General features: G+C 35.9%; 2 protein-coding genes and 1 long non-coding RNA gene across 3 annotated transcripts; 2 read left to right on the top strand and 1 right to left on the bottom strand.

Moving 5' to 3' along the window:
- The first annotated feature begins 215 nt into the window (after window positions 1-215).
- Window positions 216-13,051, top strand: mapre3a (microtubule-associated protein, RP/EB family, member 3a). The gene is made up of 7 exons (XM_058748832.1): window positions 216-341; window positions 3,513-3,636; window positions 3,973-4,118; window positions 5,303-5,501; window positions 7,984-8,117; window positions 8,345-8,497; window positions 11,116-13,051. The coding sequence occupies exons 2-7, from the start codon at window positions 3,516-3,518 to the stop codon at window positions 11,182-11,184; spliced, it is 822 nt and encodes a 273-aa protein (XP_058604815.1). The 5' UTR covers window positions 216-341; window positions 3,513-3,515; the 3' UTR covers window positions 11,185-13,051.
- On the bottom strand, window positions 11,607-14,109 carry LOC131522945 (uncharacterized). Its single transcript, XR_009266685.1, has 3 exons — window positions 13,867-14,109; window positions 13,652-13,775; window positions 11,607-11,710 (listed from the first exon to the last, which is right to left on the bottom strand). It is a non-coding gene; the product is annotated as an uncharacterized LOC131522945 (long non-coding RNA).
- A 402-nt stretch (window positions 14,110-14,511) lies between these two features.
- Window positions 14,512-23,227, top strand: senp6b (SUMO specific peptidase 6b). The gene is made up of 21 exons (XM_058748830.1): window positions 14,512-14,644; window positions 14,816-14,916; window positions 15,004-15,117; window positions 15,211-15,239; window positions 15,341-15,426; window positions 15,789-15,883; window positions 15,973-16,158; window positions 16,247-16,280; window positions 17,181-17,342; window positions 17,449-17,630; window positions 17,882-17,914; window positions 18,349-18,476; window positions 18,560-18,676; window positions 18,754-18,876; window positions 18,949-19,041; window positions 19,182-19,369; window positions 21,808-21,854; window positions 21,938-21,987; window positions 22,090-22,158; window positions 22,624-22,774; window positions 22,860-23,227. Exons 6-21 carry the CDS (start codon window positions 15,872-15,874, stop codon window positions 22,983-22,985), a joined length of 1,701 nt encoding a protein of 566 aa, XP_058604813.1. The 5' UTR covers window positions 14,512-14,644; window positions 14,816-14,916; window positions 15,004-15,117; window positions 15,211-15,239; window positions 15,341-15,426; window positions 15,789-15,871; the 3' UTR covers window positions 22,986-23,227.

Raw genomic sequence — 23,227 nt, 5'->3', positions numbered from 1 at the left:
GGATTTGTCAATCCTGTTATCATTGCAGCATATGTTTTCGACAAAATCAGAAATAATGTTAGTACAGCTACAGTGTTTTCTATTTATAATTTAAGAACAGAAACACAAGGGATACAAACTGATAGTTACTTGCTGTTATTCAATTCTTCACAAAGAAACGCGTCTATAATAAGGGGCGGTGCGCATGCGCAGAAAAGGCGAGTTTGTTGCAGGAGCGCGTGGCGCTATTGCCCGTAACTAGGCAGCAGCGCATATCTGGCAACCCACAGTAGCAGCGGACAGCAGCGGATTGCATTCTGCCAGTGTAATATCAACATTGGAAAGGACGCAGTCAAAGTACAGTGAGTAGAATACTGTTAAAATATTATAATTCGTCGGTATTCTTCATAATGTATGACATTAAATAGGCGCTGTGGCCTCTTTTGTCTGTGTATTATGTGTTTATGGGTCGAGCGTGTCTGGTGTTGCTCATGTAACGTTACGGCTGCGGGGCCTGCAGAGCTGTCACAATAATGCACTGTTTGTTCAGCGGACTCTCGCGTATTACATATCACTGCTGGCTCCAGTGTGCTGTTTTATAGAGCAAAACGCAAAATTTGTGTGCACATTTTGGCGTAAATTCAAAAAAGAAAAAAGAAAAAAAAAGAGCCATATCAGTGATAAACAGAGCGCGTTAAAGGGCCTGTGTGACTCCCATCATGTAAGATACTGTAATATAGTTTAAGACGTCGTTTGCAGAAAATGATAAATTAACATGAAACTACTGCATATGTTTGTAATAATAACGAATATTATTGACATGACATAGTAAAACGCGCATAGTTTATCCAACTGATGGTAAAACAAGCAGGTGACCTGTCAGTCTCTGCATTATTTCTTCAGACCCATAATAATACAATAGGCCTATATTTTTATATATTAGGAAAAATACCATTTGTAGAGTGCCAATAATAGTTTTCAACCAGTTTTTGTCTTTTACTGATTCTTGAGGTGTGAGAAAAAAAAGAAAAAAAAAGTCAGCAGGCACAAAAAAAAAAAAAAAAAAAAAAAAGTAAATTTAAAAATTCAGTACCTGTCATTAGTTTAATATAGCAACATTAATTGTGTATGATCTGAGAATTACAATATTACAAAACAAAAGGACTGTTTGGTTTTATTACCTGCTCATTTTATTCAAACGATTATATTCGAAAATTATAAAACCACCTGTTCTCTGACTATAAGTTAATATTATAAGATTGAATATTAATAAACTTAAGATTAAAGTACTGTATGTAACATAAACGTACAGTGGCCTATATTTAAAAGAAACATTATATAAAACATTATAATCAGGTAATATAATATTAATATCATATGGTATTTTATGTATCACACCATTAAATATCATATGATATTATAAACCATGATGCCACACACACATTTGTATTTCTAAAATACGCAAACAAACATGTAAAAATGTTACATTTTAAATAATATACTATTAGCTTGCAACACCAGAAAGAAGAAAAAAAAAAAAAAAGTTCAACCCTGCTGACAATTCAATACATGGAGCTAAAATCATTTTTTGTAGCTTTTTTTTGTCCCAGTACTCAAGAATCAGAGCTTTACAGACTTCATGCAGTGAAATACACATATATTGCGTCTCTGTAGAAGATGTGTGTGTTTTACAGATGTGATTTCCGTCACACGGTCTGCTGGACGCACCAGATGTGCATGGTTAACATCATCTCAGAAACACTTTAATCTGGATGGATTATCTTTGGAGGATTGAAATTTATAGTGTGATTACAATTTTACTCTGCAGTGAGAACATGTCTGAGTAACCAAACAGAAACACATTAAGTCCAGACACAGTGACACATATTCAAAAATGTGTATGATCTGTACCTGCTATCCTGTTGTCAACATGAAATTGTAAATAAACTTAAATGATATATATATACTATATTGCCAAAAGTATTGGGTCACCCCCTTCTAATGAACAGGTTTGACTACTTTAGTAATTTCCATGAGTACAAATCTTAATGTTTAAGCATATAATGATATTCTAGGGAATTGTGTGTTTCTAATTTTAAAGCAACAGTTTGGACAGGACCCTTTTCTATTCTAACATGACAATGCCTCTTTGTATAAGGCAAGGTTCAAAAAGAAATGATTGAGTCTTAGGGTGAATCCCATTTCTCTGTCTTACCCCTTCCCCTTAGTTTTGCGCGTTCACGTGAGAGTAAGGGCTATCCCAATTCTCGTTTTGATCGAGGGGTAGGGCTAAGGGGAAGGGGTAGATACCCCTTAAAACCAAGCATTTTCGCGAGCTTACTTGAAACCAAGGGGTACCCAGAACACACTGCGCAACCGGCAACAATCAAGTATTTTCGGCTTAAATAATTTATTTAAAAATTACGACAGTCTTGTTTTGTGCTCTAGACAGTCCTGTACATATATATTTGCAACCATGTTCTTAATTGAAACGTTTAAAAAAAAAAAAAAAAAAAATCGCTAGTTTGCTACGCTAACGTTACATTGCTGATTTGCACAACAGTCCCGCAGACTAGCCTTGAAAGGACTCCATGCATGTCTACAGTTTTAACAAGTTTGTAAAACGATCCAAAGTTTGTGATCAACACTTGTCGGCTCTGGTGACATAGCAGCCAGCTAGCGACGGTGTATGATGACGTAACCGTAACCAAGTGGTGTCTCATTTCATAGGGGTATGTTTTCACCCCTAGCGCTTACCACTCGGTTTTGAGGGACAAGGGCTAGGGGTAAAACGAAGGGGAAGGGGTAAGACAGAGAAATGGGATTCACCCTTAGTCAGTGTGGAAGAACTTGACTGGTCTGCAGAAAGCCAAGTCCTAATCCAAGCTGAACACCTCTGGTGTGACTTTAAATGCAGATCTTGAGCCAAAAACTCTTTATCAAACACCAATGACTTGTACATACACTATATGGACAAACGTATTGGGACTTCCAAAACTGTGGCAACAAAGATGGAAACATAATTCATGCATTTAAAAATTGTATTTCCATCACTGTTGCAACAGTTTTGAAAGTGTCTAAAATGACTGTACCCGTATGTACAAGTCATTAGTGTTTGGTAAAGAGTTTTTGGCTCAAGATCTGCATTTAAAGTCACACCAGAGGTGTTCATCTTGGATTAGGACTTGGCTTTCCGCAAACCAGTCAAGTTCTTCCACACTGACTAAATCAATCATTTCTTTTTGAACCTTGCCTTATACACAGAGGCATTGTCATGTTAGAACAGAAAAGGGTCTTGTCCAAACTGTTGCTTTAAAATTAGAAGCACACAATTCCCTACAATATCATTATATGCGTAAACATTAAGATTTGTACTCATGGAAATTACTAAAGTAGTCAAACCTGTTCATTAGAAGGGGGTGACCCAATACTTTTGGCAATATAGTGGATATGTACACAGTCACAGATGCCGTGAGTATTAAAATGAAGCGCATTATGTACATAGTGACTTTGTTCTTCTTTTTTCTTTGTAGGAGATGGCAGTGAATGTATACTCCACGTCAGTAACAATTGAGAACCTGAGCCGACATGATATGTTGGCATGGGTGAACGACTCCCTTCAGCTCACCTACACCAAAATAGAACAATTATGTTCAGGTGGGTCATACTGCCTTATTTCATAAAGTGTTTCTGTCTTTTATGTCATGAATGGCAATAGCATACTCTTATTTCTGCTCCACTATAGATTATATAACACTATAGTTAATTTCACAATAAAAAGGCTTTTACTTTGCCTTTGATCATATTTGCTATTGTGTTTGTATCTCTTCCAGTGTGATCAGTCAAATTAAAGCATTTACTTTGCACTCAACACTAATAAGGTTAACCAATCACATGCATGCATGTTGATCAAAGACGTTTTTCTTTATTGTTCCCCTTTATGCAATGAATGAGCTTTATTGATCCATGTTCTCTTTCGCTCTTTGTCCTCAGGGGCGGCTTATTGTCAGTTCATGGACATGTTGTTCCCAGGGTGTATTCTTTTAAAGAAAGTGAAATTTCAAGCGAAGCTGGAACATGAGTTTATACATAACTTCAAAGTACTCCAGGCAGCTTTCAAGAGGATGAACGTTGATAAAGTTAGTTGGTCCTTTGGCATATTTAAATCTATGTTCATCTCACAGTTTTACTTTATTCTTGTCTTTAACTATTTTTTATTTTTTTTTTACTTTTACTCTTTACTCATTTAGAAAATATACACGAAAGCTTACAGCTCATTTGTTAAAAAAATATCATTAAAGGCATGTTTATTTATATAGCACATTAATGATAAATCAAAATGTTTTACATAAATGTTATTACATAAAAGTAATTATTGCTGATCAAAAAAGGTCAATGAGAAGTAAAAAAAAAGAAAAGAAAATAAATTTATTTAAAATGTACTAAAAATAAATAAAATTACACTTACTCAATGGTTGTAGAGACAATGATGATAAATAAGGCAAAGTTCCAAAATAAGACTTAATATCAACAGGTAGATCCAAACATAAACAGGCAAGTAAACACAACCATAACACAAACTACACCAGACGTAAACAGGGAGTATAAATAAGAAGGAACTAATGAGGTAATTAACGAGGACACAGGAAAAGATAATGATAATCAAATAGAAAGAGAAATTAGGTCAACTAAGGAGACTGAGCCAAAACACAAAGCAAAACTGTCACATATACATTGCAAACAGTAAGGTCCCAGAAAGAAGTTCTGCATTTTTGCTTGTAATTTTAAAATATATGTTTTGAGCAAAAAAAAAGGCAACCAGTAGGTATGAAAGATAATGTATAGTATGTGATTATTAATTAGGTTATACCAGTGTTTTTTGAACATTCGTCAATTCATTTTTATGAACCATCCATTTACTATAGTATGAAGCCAATTAATATTCAATATAACAGACATCTCTTACAAAAAATGAGAAGTAACTTTCATCAATATCAAACATCAGGCCTAGGTATCGCTTAACAGATCATTAGTTAAGTAGTTGTAAATGTAAATTAGTTATCAAAGTTAGGCTTATACTGTATATTGATGTAGTATGCATTATATGTTTGTATATTTTTGTTTATCAACTAATCAGTCAGGGTGCTGGTTTTTGGTGTCGTTTGTCAGGCTATCTGAAAATATTACTTGAGACAAGTGAACTTGTCTAATGTTCTTTGTCAAATATGCTTTTGTATTCTGTAAATTTCCTAGGATATGAGAAAGGATTTTAGCATAAAAGTGTTATATTGATCTAATGATTTGTTTTCCTTTTGTTATCCAGATAATTCCAGTGGAAAAATTAGTGAAAGGAAAGTTCCAGGACAACTTTGAATTCGTCCAGTGGTTTAAAAAATTCTTTGATGCCAATTATGACGGAAAAGAGTATGATCCCCTTCAAGCTAGACAGGGCCAAGATGTGGCGCCTCCACCAAATCCAGGTGAACACTTTTCCCACAAACCCAAGAGAACTGGTCCCTCAGGTAACCTCGAGATTCTCCCGCCCCTTTGCTGCATTGATTGCTGAGCTTCTACTGATTGGCAGCGTGCTCTGCAAAGCAGCTGGTCGTGCATGGGCCTCAGAATGATTTACTCCATGCCCAAGCTTTCATTAATGAGAAAACAATGAATTCAGCATTAAAACAGCTCTGTGTTGCTCTGTTAGTGCAGTACTAACAAACAGTTTTCCAAAATCAGTTCTACGGTGTTCTCTCACGCGCTGTCCTGAAGGGTCATTGCTTGCTTAGTGTCACTTCGGTCAGTCCTATTCATCCCTATTCATCCATTCTTTATTGGTCATTTTAAAGTTATTGTCAACTGATATAAGTTACAAAAAAACATGCCTTTATTTTAACCCTCTATTGCATGCCTTATAAAAGCAGTTTTAAACATGACTGAGTCAGTTTGCTTGCATAAAAATGGACCTTATACTAAAATCAAAAACAAAACAAAAAGAAATTGGAGGCAGCGTTATGTGGTGATGGAAAGAAATAAGTTCATAATAATAATAAAACAAAGTAGAACAAAAATAAAACAAACTTATATTACAGGAACTATTAGAACTGGCTTTTAAGTTTACACTAAATTTCACTTGATTGTTATGTAAATTAAAAAAAAAATTTTATGTAAAAAAAATTCATTGTTAAAGCAAAAAAAAAAGAAAAAGACACTACAGTTCAAAGGTTTGGGGTCAGTAAAAGTATGTTTTTATTTATAAATATGAAATATGCATATTAGCATATTAGAATGATTTCTGAAGGACCATGTGACACTAAAGATTGGAGTAATGACTGCTGAAATTCAGCTTTGCCATAACAGGAATAATTTACATTTTAAAATACAAAAGATATTTTAAAGCCTAAGGTGGGAACTTTTGATCGGTAGTGTACAAATTAGTTATTTATTAACTCTTTTTAAATGAATTTTATTCACTAATAAATGTAAATCATTTTTTTATAGGTGAAAAAAGGCTTTTTGAGGCAGAGCATAATGTTGAGCACAAGGATGTAGTGTTACCAATAAACTACTTTAAAAGAAATTTAATTTAAAGTCATCCCTTCATTAACCCTTTATTGACATCTTTTGTGCTTGAAAAGTGATGGAAAGAGTTACCCTGAGGCAAAATTGCGCAATAGAGGGTTAACAGTACTGGAAACAGAGTCTCCAGAGAGGTACAAAAGTGGTGTCCTAATTTGCTGATAATTGACTGCTTTTGTGATCGTTGGGGTGGATTGGGAATGTGACCTCCATTTATTTTGTAGTCACATCTCGTCACACTTCCCTGACTTTGGTTAAACCTGCCAGATATAAAGTGGATAACAGGCTTTTGGGACAGTTAATGTTTGATCACACACACACACACACACACACACACACAGGCTTAACCAAAGTAATGGGGTAACAAGCAGCCCATGCTGTAGCTTGTTAAAGGCTGATCTTACTGAACCTCTTCTGAAGCTCATTTTGGTCAATCATTAGCTCTGTTCAAAAACCTAGTGAGCTGCCACCTTAGACTGCATTTAAAGGAATAGTTTACCCAAACGTGAAAGTTAGCTGAAAATGTGCTTGTCCTCAGGCCATTTAAGATGTAGGTGAGTTCGTTTCTTCAACAGAACAGATTTGGATACATCACTTGCTCACCAATGGATCCTGTGCAATGAATGGGTGCCGTCAGAAAGAGGGTCCAAACAGCAGATAAAAACATCAAAACCTGACATTCTAAAAATGAATGTCTTGTGAAATGTTTGTAGTAAACAAATTAATAATTAAGATGTTTTTAACTTCAAACCATTGCTTTCGGCTAGGTCTTCTATCCATAATATTGCTTTCTCCAGTGAAAAAGTTGTCTCGTCTGAATCAGGAGAGAAATATGCATAAGCTTAGTTTACAAGCAAAAACAGTGTCATACAAATATGTCAGTGGATTTTGATGTGATATTAAATTATTCCAAATCTGTTCCGACGAAGAAACAAACTTATCTACACCATGTATTGTGTGAGGGTGAGTACATTTTCAACAAGTTTTCATTTTTGGGTGAACTATTTCTTTAAAGGCATCATATGCTCACTCTTGAGGATGGTCAAAAGATTGGGCAGCAAAATTATTTTATGTAATTCTGGCCAAAACTAGGTATTGTTTATGCACTGTATATATGAAGGCAATTCCAAAATACAATTTAGTAAGATTCCTAAAAAAAATAAAATTAAAATAACTGTTGGCAGACAGAATTCAGAATTGACTGTTATTTGAACTCTCATGAAGACTGCTGTTTGTGGGACGTTTCAGATCAGTCACTTATGAGAGTCCATTTTGGCCCACTATGGTATGGAACAGAGCTAAATGCGTTTAAAGAAGCTGATAAAAATGAAAAAAATAAATAAAAATAAAAATTGCATGGATTAGTTTGTACATTTACTGAACAGATCCCATTTAATGTAACTAAATGCAAAACATCTCCAATTTCAGGGCCTCAGAGAACATCGCCAACAGTACCTAAAAACATGCCCACACCACAGAGGGTGACCACCACTATAAGGAAGAACCCCACACATGCCCGAAATGGGGGAAGTGATGCTGAAATCATGGAGCTTAATCAACAGGTAGAGTCCCCGGGAGGGTAAGGAAGACTTACTCTACCTTGGAATACTTTCGACTGGAGATTGTATAAATTGAATATAAAGAAAGTGGTGTTCTTCCATGTCTGGATAATAGAGTGTCTTATCATAATAAGCATATTGACTTTTTCCCATTAAGGAATGGTTATGTTCTGAGGAGTAGTATCTTACATTTTGTTCTTTGTCTTTTGCTTTGTTTTGTTTTTTTTAAGTTGATGGAGCTGAAGTTAACCGTAGATGGTCTGGAGAAGGAGAGAGATTTCTACTTCAGCAAACTTCGAGACATCGAACTGATCTGTCAAGAACATGAGACTGAAAACAACCCCATTATCAGTAGGATAATTGACATTCTGTATGCCACAGAGGTACTGCCAATGACTTTTTTTTTTTGACTGATATATCTGTCAGGTTGTTTTATAATTGCGATATCAATTTGTATCTGCTGTACAAGTGACCATTGTTCTGTGAATTTTTGCATATGAAATCCAAGTGGGTCATGCAGATTTTGCTTGATTTAAAAGGTGACTTCTGTGTGAGTTGTGCTTTAGGGCTGTCGCGATTCGTCGATTTTAGTCGACTAGTCGATTTTTAAAAATCATCGACTTCATTTTGCTCGCGTCGACTAACCGGCAAAATACCAGAAGTGGCGCGTTTCACGGATGAGAATCCATAAAACACATTTTTAGACTATTTTCCAAGGCTGCATGATATATTAAACCCATTTAAAAATCATAATTAAGCATAATTGTGAATTCACAAAAGCTACGATTTAATTAAATAATTATATGCGATGCAGTTCTAATACAGTATATGCGCTTTAATTATTTACATGCGTGTAGGTTACGTTCGTGCGTCACACAGCGGCTCCACAGAAACTGTTATCATTTACATGTGTGGAGCGTCTCAAACTCCATCTCTGCATGTTGTTGTGAGTTTGGGTTTATTATAACGTTCATCTGGGAACGCAATGTGCGCCATTTCATCAGATTTGTAAGGTAAATAATTTATAAATCTACACAAACACAGGAGAATACATCGCGATTTCAAAATAAAAGCTCAAACCCTTACTTTGAGTTTACAAGTTTTGATGTCCACATATTCATTTAATTACAGTGGCTATAGCATTTCTGTCCTAAAGAAATGGCCAAATATTAAAGATTAAGTGGACATTTAAATTAAATGGTTCTTGGTCAATATTAAACAAGGATTAGATCGCGCAGTAATGTGTAAAAATAATCATCAGGCCGTCGGCGCTCCCTGCAGGCCTTTGTTGTTATGCGTAATGTACATTAGCTCTATTGTTTAATACTTTATGTATTTTAACAGTTTCGTTCAATAAAACCATATGATTTCTTGCTTTTGGTACTTTGTTTGAACTAATTATTATTGCATCATTGCTATTATATATGTATTTTAAGTCATTTTAAACGCTATTGTTCACTTACATCTATTTTTATTACCACAACAAAAAACAAATTATAATTATAGGACCCTATGAAATCAGTTTTATTTCCAAATTCAGTTTTTTTTTCCATTTTCATTTTCTATACTCTTTCTTTTAATAATCAAAAGCATCTCCAATTAATTGATTTTATATATAAAAAAATGTATTTTTCAGAAATACTGCACATTTACATTTTTCACCTAAATAAATTCTGGTAAATACTCCTTTAAAAAGTGTTTTTTGATTATAATTTTATTATTAGTAGACTAGAACACGTGGATATATTGTCATTCTTAAACTATAATACTGAACTTTGATTTCAGTGATTTGGACTGTGAGATAGACACTTGCTACTTGCACTCTGTTGCACTTTACTTTTGCTTTAAAAAAAAGGATTTAATAGAAATTTGGATTTCATTTGATTTAATAAAATATTTAGTAAATTGTAGATTTTTTTGTGGGAAATTAATCGTTTAGATTAATCGATAAATTAGTCATTAGTGGCAGCCCTATTGTGCTTCATATGTCGCAACACTACTGACAATAGATAATTCATCTTTTTTTTTTTTCTTGTGAAATTTTCCAAATGTGACCACACCACCAGTCGGAGATGGAAATACCAGAGTTAAAATTCCCCATTTCAGATACACATCAAGATGGCACCATGACTCAACAAGAGTCAATTTCCTTAGAGTTCTTTGTATTATGCTCATTAGTCATCGCCATCTTGGAAGTCAAATTTTGAGCGTCATTCAAATTCTAAGCTGAATTGAAATGCAGCAAAATCTACTGATAACTCTATATGAATATATGGCAAGTTGAGGCCTCAGAATAAGAATGAATGATTTGAAATGGACATGAAATGACTCTAATCTTAATGTTATTGTAAGTGCTGGGTAGATTACTTACAAATTGTAGTCAGTTACTAATTACATGATGAAAACTGTAGTTAGTAATGTAATCTAGGTTACTCATATTAGATAATGTATTCTGATTACTTTTATTTATTTTTTTTAATCAAACTTATTAAACATACCATATTAATATTAAAAAAAACAAAGAGAAAGAAAATATATTCCTTGAAATTATTAGTTTGTGAATATAGTCAAAGCTGAATGGTACACACAGTAGAAGGTTTAGAAATTAAAATTTGAAAGAGGACAAAAGAATTAGAGAGAATCAATAAATTATGAATAATTTACTGCCATTGTGTGAATATGTAATCCATGAAAAAGGAACTGTAATCGGATTATGCTCATTTTAAAATGTAATATACTCCAATTACAAGTACTTTATTTTTGTACTCGAATTACGTAATCCAGATTACATGTAATCAGTTACTACCCAGCACTGGATATTGTTGCTACTGATGTTGCCACTATGAAATTGTGACCTAAAATTAAGAAAACTAGTCTAATGACACGCTCTTCAGGAACCATAATGGACAAATACAAAAGTACATTATAATTACCGGAATATACAAAATGTTACAGTGCAGTGTTGAATGCAGGGTTTAAATACTGTGATTTTTTTCTACAGGATGGCTTTGCACCACCAGAAGATGATGAAATAGATGAGCAGGCCCACTTGGACCAGGACGAATACTGAGCATCCTCCTCTTCCACATCATCGTGCCCCTTCACCATTTCCTCTCCCCACCACTTCGAATGACTCCCCTCTATCGCACGCTGTTAATATCCTCTCAGTTTCCTACAAATGTATGGGCTCACCATATATACTCTATCTCTTTGTCCTCCGACGCTGGTTTATGCACTACATAGGTATCAACAAACACTCGCCGTCCTCACCCCCATCCAGACAGTAGCACCAACAACGACACATCCTAGCCGCCACAGCATGTTTTACATAACGACAGAGAATGAACAAAAGAAAAGGCATCATAGATTGTGGGTAGCACAACAGACTGAAAAAAAATGTAAATATTGTGATGGGAAAGACGTTTTTAAAGAAAAAGAAAATGAAGAAAAAGGTCGCCTGGAATGCAGTTATTTGTTGTGAGATTTTCATACGTTTTCTTTGAGGTCTGTCTCGGCTCCATTCAGTATGAAATGATCAGAATCATGCCATCCATCTGTGTCTCCAGCTTCAGTCTGCCTCTCTCACTGACTGCACACTTTTGAAGAGATAGTTCACACAGAAATGACGATTATGTTATCAATTTCTTACCCTCATGTTGTTCCAAACCTGACTTTCTTTCATGGAACAAACGAAGAAGGTTGCTCATTTCCATATGACTGCAGAAAATAGGGACTGAAGATTTCAAGCTTGAAAAAGGACACAAATGAACCATAAACATGGTCCATACAATTCATACACTATATTCCAAGTCTTAGAGCTTCTTACAAACTTAAAGTACACCTGTAACCAGGCGATCATTGAGTTGATGAAATTCTAATGAAAGCACCAACAAGAGCTAGAGAAGATGTCAAGATTTTCAGTGAATAACTTTCATTTCAGTCTGTATCACACCAAGTTATCATACACTTGTAAGATTGTTTTTGTATCCTTGTTGAAGCTTGAAAGCTTTGGTTTCCATTCATTGTACATCCAAAATATCACACATGTTTGGAACGGCACAAAGGTGAGTAAATAATGACAGAATTTCATTTTTAGATGAACTATCCCATTAAATGATTAAAAACAGCAGACACTTATCAGGAAGAATCCCAGTAATACATTACGAATCTTTTATATCTGCAAAGATATTGATGTCAGGTTTGTCAGTGACATGATGGAAATAAATGCTGAGCTGTAGAGAGGACTTTTATACTTTTAAATGTGAATGAGCCAGTGACAGGGTAAATAAAACAAACAAACAAAAAAAAGATGACATGAAAATATGTCAGCGAGGCTTTAAAATGTGTGAGACAACAGTAACTTATGGCACAGGTTGTTTTGCGTATACCCAGGGAGCATGTGAATGTTATACATTGACAACTGATGAGTGATTGTTTGAAAATCATATTTTTCTGTTGTGCTTGATTGTGACATTATTCTTACACCTCATAGACTGCTAAATAGAAACTCACCAAATGAATGGAAAGTGGTATTACCGTCATATTCAACTAGTGTTCACAACACCATTGAGCATGAGGGACAGTACGCATTGTTACTGTGTACATTTTATTTTAGTCGCGATCAAACGTGATACTACTGATCAGATGATGTCATGTCAAATTGAACTGACGTTTGCTGCTAGTGTTGCTGCATTTGTGTGTTTTGTTTCGTATTTATTTCGCTCAGCTATTAAATAGCATATGGGCTGTGCATTCTTAACTGTAAGTCATATCAGATTTGTAAAAGGCCCTGATCAAATTAAACAGATATGCTAGAGGTCATTGGTTTGAATCTACTTCTCTCTGTGTTGAGAACCTGATTCATCTTGTATTGTCTCAGTATGGCCATAATTGTGTTGCATAAATTGTTTTGAGTAAATAAACATTTGTGAAAAGATTTTGACCATGCATTTCATAAAACTGCATATTAAAGGATTAGTAAAATGTTATGGCATACAAACATGTTCAGAATTTAATTCAAATAATGTGTCAATGCAATCAATCTTAATGAAATATATAGTTTGGATTTTTTTTTTTTCTTTTATGACCTGGGGCCAGTTGTTCAAAAAGTTTAATCCAATGTTTTGCATTCTAGTTTTGCATTGCATTTACACAAATAACTACTTCTGACTGGTCCATCTCTGATGATTGTGCCAATGTAGTTTACAATCAATCAGTGATTAAAAACTTTAAATTAAATATAATATTTTTGTTTGACATTGACAGCTATTTGGGGATATATTACATGCTACAAATGTTGTATTTTTTGGACCAGTTTTAAAGTTATTACATTTTTGTTCCTGAAATCCACCCTTCTGCTGGGATCAGAATAATCACTTTTTTTTAATTTATTCAAAAGTATCCCAATCTTACTAAAACGTTGTGAACAACACAAGATCAAAACCAAGATTGCATTTTGTGATCTAATCCGAATTCAGAATCCCTTTTTTTCTTTTGAACAACCCATTTTCAAGATTTGATCCAATCTAATGGCTTACCTTTGAACAGCTGGCCCCTGGACATTTCTTCTTGAGATTCACCCAACAATATTTCAAATATGAACATTTTCTTTTAGTGAGCTCTAGAGAGATGCCTCAGCAGATCCACCAAACTTCTGCACATCTGTTGATGGGAAACCGAGAAACTGCTGATAACCAGTAGCAATAATACTGTACTTTGCAAGAGTAGGCCTACAACAAACCATTGCACTTACCACCTGTTGCCTTCAATTCTAAAGTCAGCCAACCCTAAAACCAGATCAGAGGAACCAGGTCACGCACAGAGTGAGTAGCTGTGCAAAACAAGAGACTTCAGAGGTCGCTGACCTCACAGATGATAAACGCTCACTCTCTGATGCTATATAGCAGATGGTCGACACCTGTCTGATGTGAACAAACCTGTATACTTCGTTGAGGACGCGAATCCGTGTTTTGAGCTGTTTAGGTTTTGAACGAATCATTAAAGTTAACAAATGATTCTCGCGAGCTTCCATACTCTGGCCTCACTGAATAGTAGCCAATGGCATTCCAGACTCCAGTGTGGGCTAAATTTAGTATAAATGTAAATACTGAGGAAACAGACGACTGTTTTTGGTTTCTATAAACAATATTAAGTTTGAAAAGAAAAAGCTGTGAAATGTGTTAATTTAATAGGCTATTTGTAAATAATAATACTTTTGTTTCTTTACTTATTATTATTTCTATCTTCTGATTTTGTTTATTTTCTGAAAAAAACGTTTAATGGTTAAACTGTAGTCCCTTAACAGATTTGTATAAAGAAAATAAAGGATGCTTGTCGCCGTGAAAAAAGATTCAAAATGAATCAAGTAAATGATTCAATGAATCTCTCATAACCTTGCCGCCAAAGCTCCGATTCACTGAATCAAAATTCCCTCTGCTACAAAGCACCTGCCAACTATCAGCTGATGGATTTACGTTACGTAAAGCTTGAGATGTTTTTTAATTGTTGGTCAGAGGGCTAACTCTAAAATGGTGAGTGGTAGAAAACTACTAAAACTTTATTAGTTACTGTTTGCCAGTTGACGTTGTCTGGCGAATCATTGAAGCCACAGGGCCAAAAACGAAATGTTACGTTATTTTATGAAAGTTAGCTACTTATTTACTCTAGCCATTGCGAACTGTGCGATTTCTGTTTTGGAAAAGGTTCGTTCATTCGGCCAACATCGAAAAAACATTTCGAAAATCAAACCGCTGAAGAGAAACGCCGCCGGACTCCAGCTGCTCGGAATGCGACCGATACTGCCGTGCGTGTTTTCGGAACGAGTTTCAAATAACAAACATTGATTAAACCTGACAAATTATTGAATTAATTCCATATATGTTTATTTTAGCGGCCAGTCTGACTCCGAGGTCAAAACTGAAAGCAAGGCTGAACCTCGATGTTTTGAACAACCATTCAAACGCTTCAGCTACGCTCTGCAGTCCACCTGGAGGAGTGACACAAGGTTTGAAACCACTAAACATGGTCAAGGTAATGAAATGCATTGATTGGCTAATGGAAATGGAATAAAGTGACTATTGACTCTTTGTCTATGTAGGAGACATCTTACCAACAATCCTTCAGTAGGTAAGGCCGTTTTATGTATTCTAATAGGCAAGTCATTGGCTATAATATTCCCCCATTTGGCTGTTTGTTTTGGTAATTCAAACTGTATCATATCTGTGCAGATGTGTTGTCAAGTAATGAGGAAAGGAAACCAGAAATGAGCTGGACACCAAATATGAAGATCTTTTTTCATTTGCTGCTGACACCGGTAACTTGCACAAAGTTAAAAAAAGCAAAAAAATAAAATAAAATAAAAAAAGCACTACCACAGATCAATAAAAAAAGCTTTGTGTCATAAGATTAGGTGGTTTATACATTTTTAGCAAGTAAAAGACCTTTTAGTAAAATTACAAATATATCCCCCTTCAGGTTGTACTTTTTTGCTCATTTTCTGCCTCTGAGTAAAATTTGTTTTCCTCCTTGAGTGTGAGCTTGCTATTCTGACTGTATCATACTATTATTTATATATATATATATATATATATGTATGTGTATGTTTTTCTGACTATTATTTCATATGTCAGGCTTTACAAGGCTAAACCTTTTCTTTTGTCTCATTGTCTCTAATAGATTTATTCGTGTGTCAGAAGAAAACAACATTTAAGAACTGTGATGACACCTCTCCGAAAAAAACGCTTCTGCGAAAATATCGAATGAGAGATGAGGTTAAAAAAAAAAAAAAAAAAAAGTAAATTAAAATATACTCATAATATTGGATTCAGTTAAAAACTGATGCCATTTTTTTTCCCTACAGTTTGGTAACGTCATCCGTCGTGTCAGAGTGAAAAATCCGATTGCCAAAAAGACCATATTGCCAAAAAGCCCAAAGAGACGGGCTGCAGAGAGGCTAAACAGTCTTGCACTCAACATCAGATGTTTTAAAATTGGAATGTTGACGAAGAATTTCAGAAGATCTGACGCTCTGACCGCCCAGTGCACCGTAAATATTAATTACAGGTTTACTGAATTCATAATGCATTATTCAGCACCTGATATACTCCGATATACTGTCTGTTTTTCATTTACAGTTTACAGTGGATGACATTGAGATTGCAAATAAAGGTAAAGCATGTGCACATTTTCAAACAGCAGGCTTTCAGACGCTCACAACTGATTCCTCAAGATTTAACATTTGGAATATGGTTAATAATTCACCCAAAAACAAAAGTTTCTGAAAATCTAATCCACAATGTTGAAGAGGAGTTTGTTTCTTCATTAGAACAGGTTTGGAGAAATTTAGCATTGCTTCATTTGATCACCAATAGATCCTCTGCAGTGAATGGGTGCCGTCAGAATGAGAGCTAAAAATCACTTCTGGCCAAAATATGAGTCCATAACAAAAGCTTCCTGCAGTGGAAAAAGTCCATGCCCTGTTGTCCTCTTACATTAAAATCTACCAGCATATTTATTTAAAACTGTTTTTGATTGTAATCATTGCTTGATCTGTGCATATTTCTCTCCTTATTCAGACAACAACTTTTTATTTTATTTTTATTTTTTTATTTTTTACTGGAAAAAGATTTTATGGATAGAGGATCTGTATTTTAGCCAGAAGCAAGGGTTTGATGTTAAAAACATCTTGATGGATTTGTTTCTTACAAACGCGCAGATTTTCACTTAACATTAATTAATGTACTGGAGCCAAATTCATGATTACTTGTGGATTATTGTGATGTTTTAATCAGCTGTTTTAACGCTCATTCTGACGGCACCCATTCACTGCAGAGGATCTATTGGTGAGCAAGTGATGTAATGCTAAATTTCTTTAAATCTTTTCCGATGAAGAAACAAACTCATCTACATTTCAAATGACCTGAGGGTGTGTACATTTTTGGGTGAACTTTTCCTTTAATTTTTCAACATATGCTAAAAACCCATTTTAGTAACTGCGATCATTCCAGATGTGTGATGAATGTAATGATGTTAAAAATACTACATTTTCTCTTCCTTTTTTACTATCAGAACGAATAGAAGCATCAGATTTGATGAGTTGTGAATGGTGCACCGAGCAGAAGTTGCCAGCCCTGTTTCTACAGACGACTCCTGAGACGTGTCTTCATCTACAGGTCCAGCTTGACATGTTTGAAGATGATTCCAAAATGTGGTGTGACTGCCAGAACAGGGTGAGTCGCAAATACAAACTTTACAGCAGTCGACACGTGATGAAGTGTGACTGATGTTCTTGCTTTGAGAGTTAAATCATGTAAAATGGTTTCTGTTGTGTCCTTAGATGATGAGAAATACGTTGTCCTTATCTTTGAGAAAGAGCTCACACTCTCAGAGCAAATCATACTTGAGGAAATATTCACAGAGATGGGCAAGCGTAATAAAATCAGCTGTTTTCCAGCTAAGTTGTCATTTGAAGAAGCCAGTAACAGACTGAAGACACATCAGTGTGCCCAAAAACAGGAGGTGGGTCAAGGCTTGCAGTTAAAATATGTTTGTCACCACAACCATCTTGTGGTTTTGAATGTCTTTGCATTAGCCAAGATCAAATAAATGTAAATGACTATTTATTATGGTGATTAAAGGTGCAATTTTCTGTTTAAAACTAAGTGACTTTGTGCACCAAGACTTAAACTTAAAAATGACAAGTGCTGCTCAGTCATCTTACTTTGTATTTATTTAATTTTTTGATGTCCTTTCATTGTGCTTTGCTTCAGCTTGAAGAGGATGAACTTCCTGTCATGAGTCAGGTTTTTCAAACTTGTCCTTTCCTTTCCTTTTTTCCTGTTCTTTTACTTTGTCCTATTCTTGTCCTTTTTCTTCCTTTTCCATTTCCCTTTCCTTTTTTCTATTTTCTCTCCTTTTACTTTCATGTCCTTTTACTTCCATTTTCCCTTTTCTTTTTATTTTTTTCCTTTTCTTGTCCTTGCTCTTATATTTTTCATTTCCTTTCGCTTCCCCTTCCTTTCTCCCTTTTCTTTCTTTTCCTTTTCCCTTTCCTTTTACTTCCCCTTTCCATTTTCCTTCCCTTTTATTTTTCTTTCCCTTTCCCTTTTCCTTTTCCTTTCATATTACCACAGAATCAATCAAATCTAAATCTTTGAGCACCAATTATGTAATGGAGCAAAATAAATCTGCCTTTAACATGTTTTTCAGTTGTTTAGCTCTTTCTCTCAATGTTTAGCATGGCTTGGTGCCATTTTCGGCCTCTCCTGATCCTCATCGATGGGAAATTGCAGCCCTCAGTCTCTCAGACAGTGATGAGGACGATTTGATAGCGCTCCCTTCATCACCCAAACAGGATATCAAAAAGTCAGTTGACTGACCTAAAGTGAGCTGATCAGTTATTGTGATTATTATCATCTAGAAGAGCTCTTCTCACCATCTCTTTGCAGACTGGTTGTGTACCCACCTCCTCCAGCCAAAGGAGGTATAACCATCACAGAGGATGACCTCAACTGTCTTGAGGAAGGAGAATTCCTAAACGATGTGATAATAGACTTCTATCTAAGGTTAAAGTTATTAAGATTGTGGCTATCTACTTCAGTTCATTGGCACTGTAATGACATGCGTCTTGTTTTTTGGCCAGGTATTTGGTCTGTGAGCAGCAGGAAAAGGAAGATGCCTCCAAGTACCATGTGTTCAGCTCTTTCTTCTTCAAGCGCCTCACTCAGAAAGATCATAGAAGGCTTCCAGGAACTACAGATTTATCGTATGTATAGAATACGGTCTTGTAAAAAAAGTACATAAATATATTGGGTATTAACACTGCACTGTATTGCAGCATTCAAGAGCGCCGGCACAGTCGGGTGAAAACGTGGACCAGGGGCATCAACCTTTTTGAGAAGGACTTTATATTTGTCCCGATTAATCAAATGTGAGTCTCTTAACAAAGCTGCATGTCCTGCATCTTTGCTGATCATTTAAAAACGTTCTTGCAGACTTTCAGGTTGTGTAGGTTAGGTAAAGTAAAGAGCATGTCTTAATAAGAGCCCCTCTTGTGCAATGTCTCCTAAGGGCTCACTGGTACCTGGCTGTCATCTGTTTTCCTGGCAAGATTTCGCAGACCAGTGGTTTGGATCTTCACCTCAATGGGCGAAGGTATTCAGTGGAGTATCTTTGCAATCAATCTCCACTCAATCCCATGTCCCTCTTCTACTCTCCAGAATCCCCAAAGCAGCTCTCCAGATGGAGTCAATCCATAGGTAATTTAGAAAACCGATGTGGTGCCAGAGCAAAATGGTGATGTTGATAAAGGACAAATCTGTTAGATTATTTTGCTTCTGCTCTTTTTGAGTGAGAAAACATGCAAATCCAAACTACAAGTTAAGCTATGTCATACTGTTGACTTTTACTTTTAGTTTATAAAAACTAGGGATGATGGAAGTCTGTAGGCCATAATAATCACGATATGTTTTGTGGCTATACTTTCAAATACTTAATACAAGTTAAAGTGTTTTGAGAGCATTTGATGCATACTTTTTAATGTTTCAAGTTTTATATACATACACACACACACACACACACACACACACACACACACACATACATACATGCATACATTTTATTTATTTATTTTTTTATTATTTTTTTTTATTATATATATTAGTGGGTACGGAAAGTATTCAGACCCCCTTAAATTTTTCACTATTTGTTATATTGCAGCCATTTGCTAAAATCATTTAAGTTCATTTTTTTTCCCTCATTAATGTACACACAGCACCCCATATTGACAGAAAAACACAGAATTGTTGACATTTTTGCAGATTTATTAAAAAAGAAAAACTGAAATATCACATGGTCCTAAGTATTCAGACCCTTTGCTGTGACTCTCATATATTTAACTCAGGTGCTGTCCATTTCTTCTGATCATCCTTGAGATGGTTCTACACCTTCATTTGAGTCCAGCTATGTTTGATTATACTGATTGGACTTGATTAGGAAAGCCACACACCTGTCTATATAAGACCTTACAGCTCACAGTGCATGTCAGAGCAAATGAGAATCATGAGGTCAAAGGAACTGCCTGAAGAGCTCAGAGACAGAGTTGTGGCAAGGCACAGATCTGGCCAAGGTTACAAAAACAATTCTGCTGCACTTAAGGTTCCTAAGAGCACAGTGGCCTCCATAATCCTTAAACGGAAGACGTTTGGGACGACCAGAACCCTTCCTAGAGCTGGCCGTCCGGCCAAACTGAGCTATCGGGGGAGAAGAGCCTTGGTGAGAGAGGTAAAGAAGAACCCAAAGATCACTGTGGCTGAGCTCCAGAGATGCAGTCGGGAGATGGGAGAAAGTTGTAGAAAGTCAACCATCACTGCAGCCCTCCACCAGTCGGGGCTTTATGGCAGAGTGGCCCGACTGAAGCCTCTCCTCAGTGCAAGACACATGAAAGCCCGCATGGAGGACTCCAAGATGGTGAGAAATAAGATTCTCTGGTCTGATGAGACCAAGAGAGAACTTTTTGGCCTTAATTCTAAGCGGTATGTGTAGAGAAAACCAGGCACTGCTCATCACCTGTCCAATACAGTCCCAACAGTGAAGCATGGTGGTGGCAGCATCATGCTGTGGGGGTGTTTTTCAGCTGCAGGGACAGGACGACTGGTTGCAATCGAGGGAAAGATGAATGCGGCCAAGTACAGGGATATCCTGGACGAAAACCTTCTCCAGAGTGCTCAGGACCTCAGACTGGGCTGAAGGTTTACCTTCCAACAAGACAATGACCCTAAGCACACAGCTAAAATAACGAAGGAGTGGCTTCACAACAACTCCGTGACTGTTCTCGAATGGCCCAGCCAGAGCCCTGACTTAAACCCAATTGAGCATCTCTGGAGAGACCTAAAAATGGCTGTCCACCAACGTTTACCATCCAACCTGACAGAACTGGAGAGGATCTGCAAGGAGGAATGGCAGAGGATCCCCAAATCCAGGTGTGAAAAACTTGTTGCATCTAATCATGGCTGTATTAGATCAAAAGGGTGCTTCTACTAAATACTGAGCAAAGGGTCTGAATACTTAGGGCCATGTGATATTTCAGTTTTTCTGTTTGAATAAATCTGCAAAAATGTCAACAATTCTGTGTTTTTCTGTCAATATGGGGTGCTGTGTGTACATTGAGGAAAAAAAAAATGAACTTAAATGATTTTAGCAAATGGCTGCAATATAAAAAAAGAGTGAAAAATTTAAGGGGGTCTGAATACTTTCCGTACCCACTGTGTATGTATGTATATGTGTGTGTATATCTGAAAATATCGAATGAGAGATGAGGTAAAAAAAAAAAAAAAAAAAAAAGTCAATTAAAATATACTCCTAATATTGGATTCAGTTAAAAACCTACAGTTTGGTAACGTCATCCGTCGTGTCAGAGTGAAAAATCCGATTGTTAAAGACAGTTGTGCTGCTTAATATTTTAGTGGGAACCATGATACTTTTTTTAAAGAATTCTTAAATTATAACAGCACTTATTTGTAATCTTTTGTAACATTATAAATGTTTTCACTGTCAATTATGACCAGTTTGACGCAAAAAAAAACAAAACCCAAAAAACACTTTCATACTTACATTTTTTTCCCTTTAACTGAGGGATGAGTGAAAATTATTTTCTGTAAGTATGCCTCGTTATGTGTAGTATGTTTCTCTCCCACAGACAAATTCTGCCTCCTTTCAGATGACGAGTCTGAAGATGATGATCAGGTAATGTGAGTTAATCACTTTCTACTTCAGTAACAAATCAGTAGAGAGTGAACCAACTAGTCTTTTCTATTTCTGAACTACAGACGGTCAAGAACAGATCTGTCCTTAACAGTCACAGTAATGTCTCTAAACAGTGAGTTTTCCATGTTTTCCTTTTACCTGTCACTAGATGGCAGTAACAAGTCGATGAAATGCTCCATTGTACCCAGTCATTTGATGGACTCTGTGTTTGCAGGCCGTGCATACTCATCATGGACTCCCTCACCTGCAGTGGAAGATCATCAGTGGTGCAGATACTCCAAGAGTAATTATCTTCTTTTGTTTCAAGTGCTTGATTACTTTTGCACCTGTGCGTTAATAGCGAGCACACATTTTCTCTTGTACTTCTGTATCCTGCATTAGGCAGCAAATGTCGCCAATTAATGACTGTTTCCTATGAGACAAATTGCTGTTTTCCTCAAGGGGGAGCTTGGCAGCGCAGAAAGCAGAGTCCTTCACTGGACCACATTCAAATCTCAGTGGAGACGTTTGTATGCTAGAAAGAATCATTTGTTTAAATCAATTCCAAGGACTCGTTGCTGACACACAAATGGAAATCTGCTCCCAAACCGAGCAAACCTCATGCATGTTAGCCGACTAGTTATTTACCTGGGTGGCATATAAAAACAGTGTGATTAATTTAATACTTCACCAAAAAAAAAAAAAATGTATGATCAATGAATGCAAGACAACGTTGCCATTCTAGCCACGTATTTTCCGTAAATCCAAGGTACTTGCAAGAGGAATGGAAGGTCAAAATGGGCTCTGAACAGAGTTTTGGAAATGGAGTGATGGATGGATGGAGTCCCCTCGTCCCAAAACAGGATAATTACACAGACTGTGGCATCTTCCTTCTGCAGTATGTGGAGAGCTTCCTCAAGGTATTTTGATGACCATCTGTTTCATTCTAAAGGGGATTTTTTTTCTTTAATTTTTTTTTTTTTCTTTTCTTATTCATTGTTTTAGGACCCACCACAAACTTTCCATCGCAGCATGGACCTGAATGGCTGGTTTTCACAGAGGACAGTGAAGAGGAAAAGGAGGCAAATCAAACGGCTCATTCTCAGACTTCACAGACAGCAAAAAGTTTAATTTTTTTCAGGTCATACGCTTCCTACAGTTTTATTTTTACCACAAAAACTACTACAACCCTTCCTTCAGGATTTTTTTTAATGGAAGGAAGTTAAATTAGCAAAAAATGGTTGCTGCTTTAAATTAATAATATTAAAATTAATATGTTGTTTGCTTTGGAAATGGATGATTTGTTCTTGAAGTTCAATAAAGTAATAGTTGTATATAGAATCTATCAAAATTAAATGGCCAGATGCTGAATC

Source organism: Onychostoma macrolepis, chromosome 17, assembly GCF_012432095.1.
Source record: "Onychostoma macrolepis isolate SWU-2019 chromosome 17, ASM1243209v1, whole genome shotgun sequence".
Lineage (NCBI taxonomy): Eukaryota > Metazoa > Chordata > Actinopteri > Cypriniformes > Cyprinidae > Onychostoma > Onychostoma macrolepis.
Note: the sequence above shows the minus strand (reverse complement) of the source record. Positions and strands in the feature narration are given on the sequence as shown.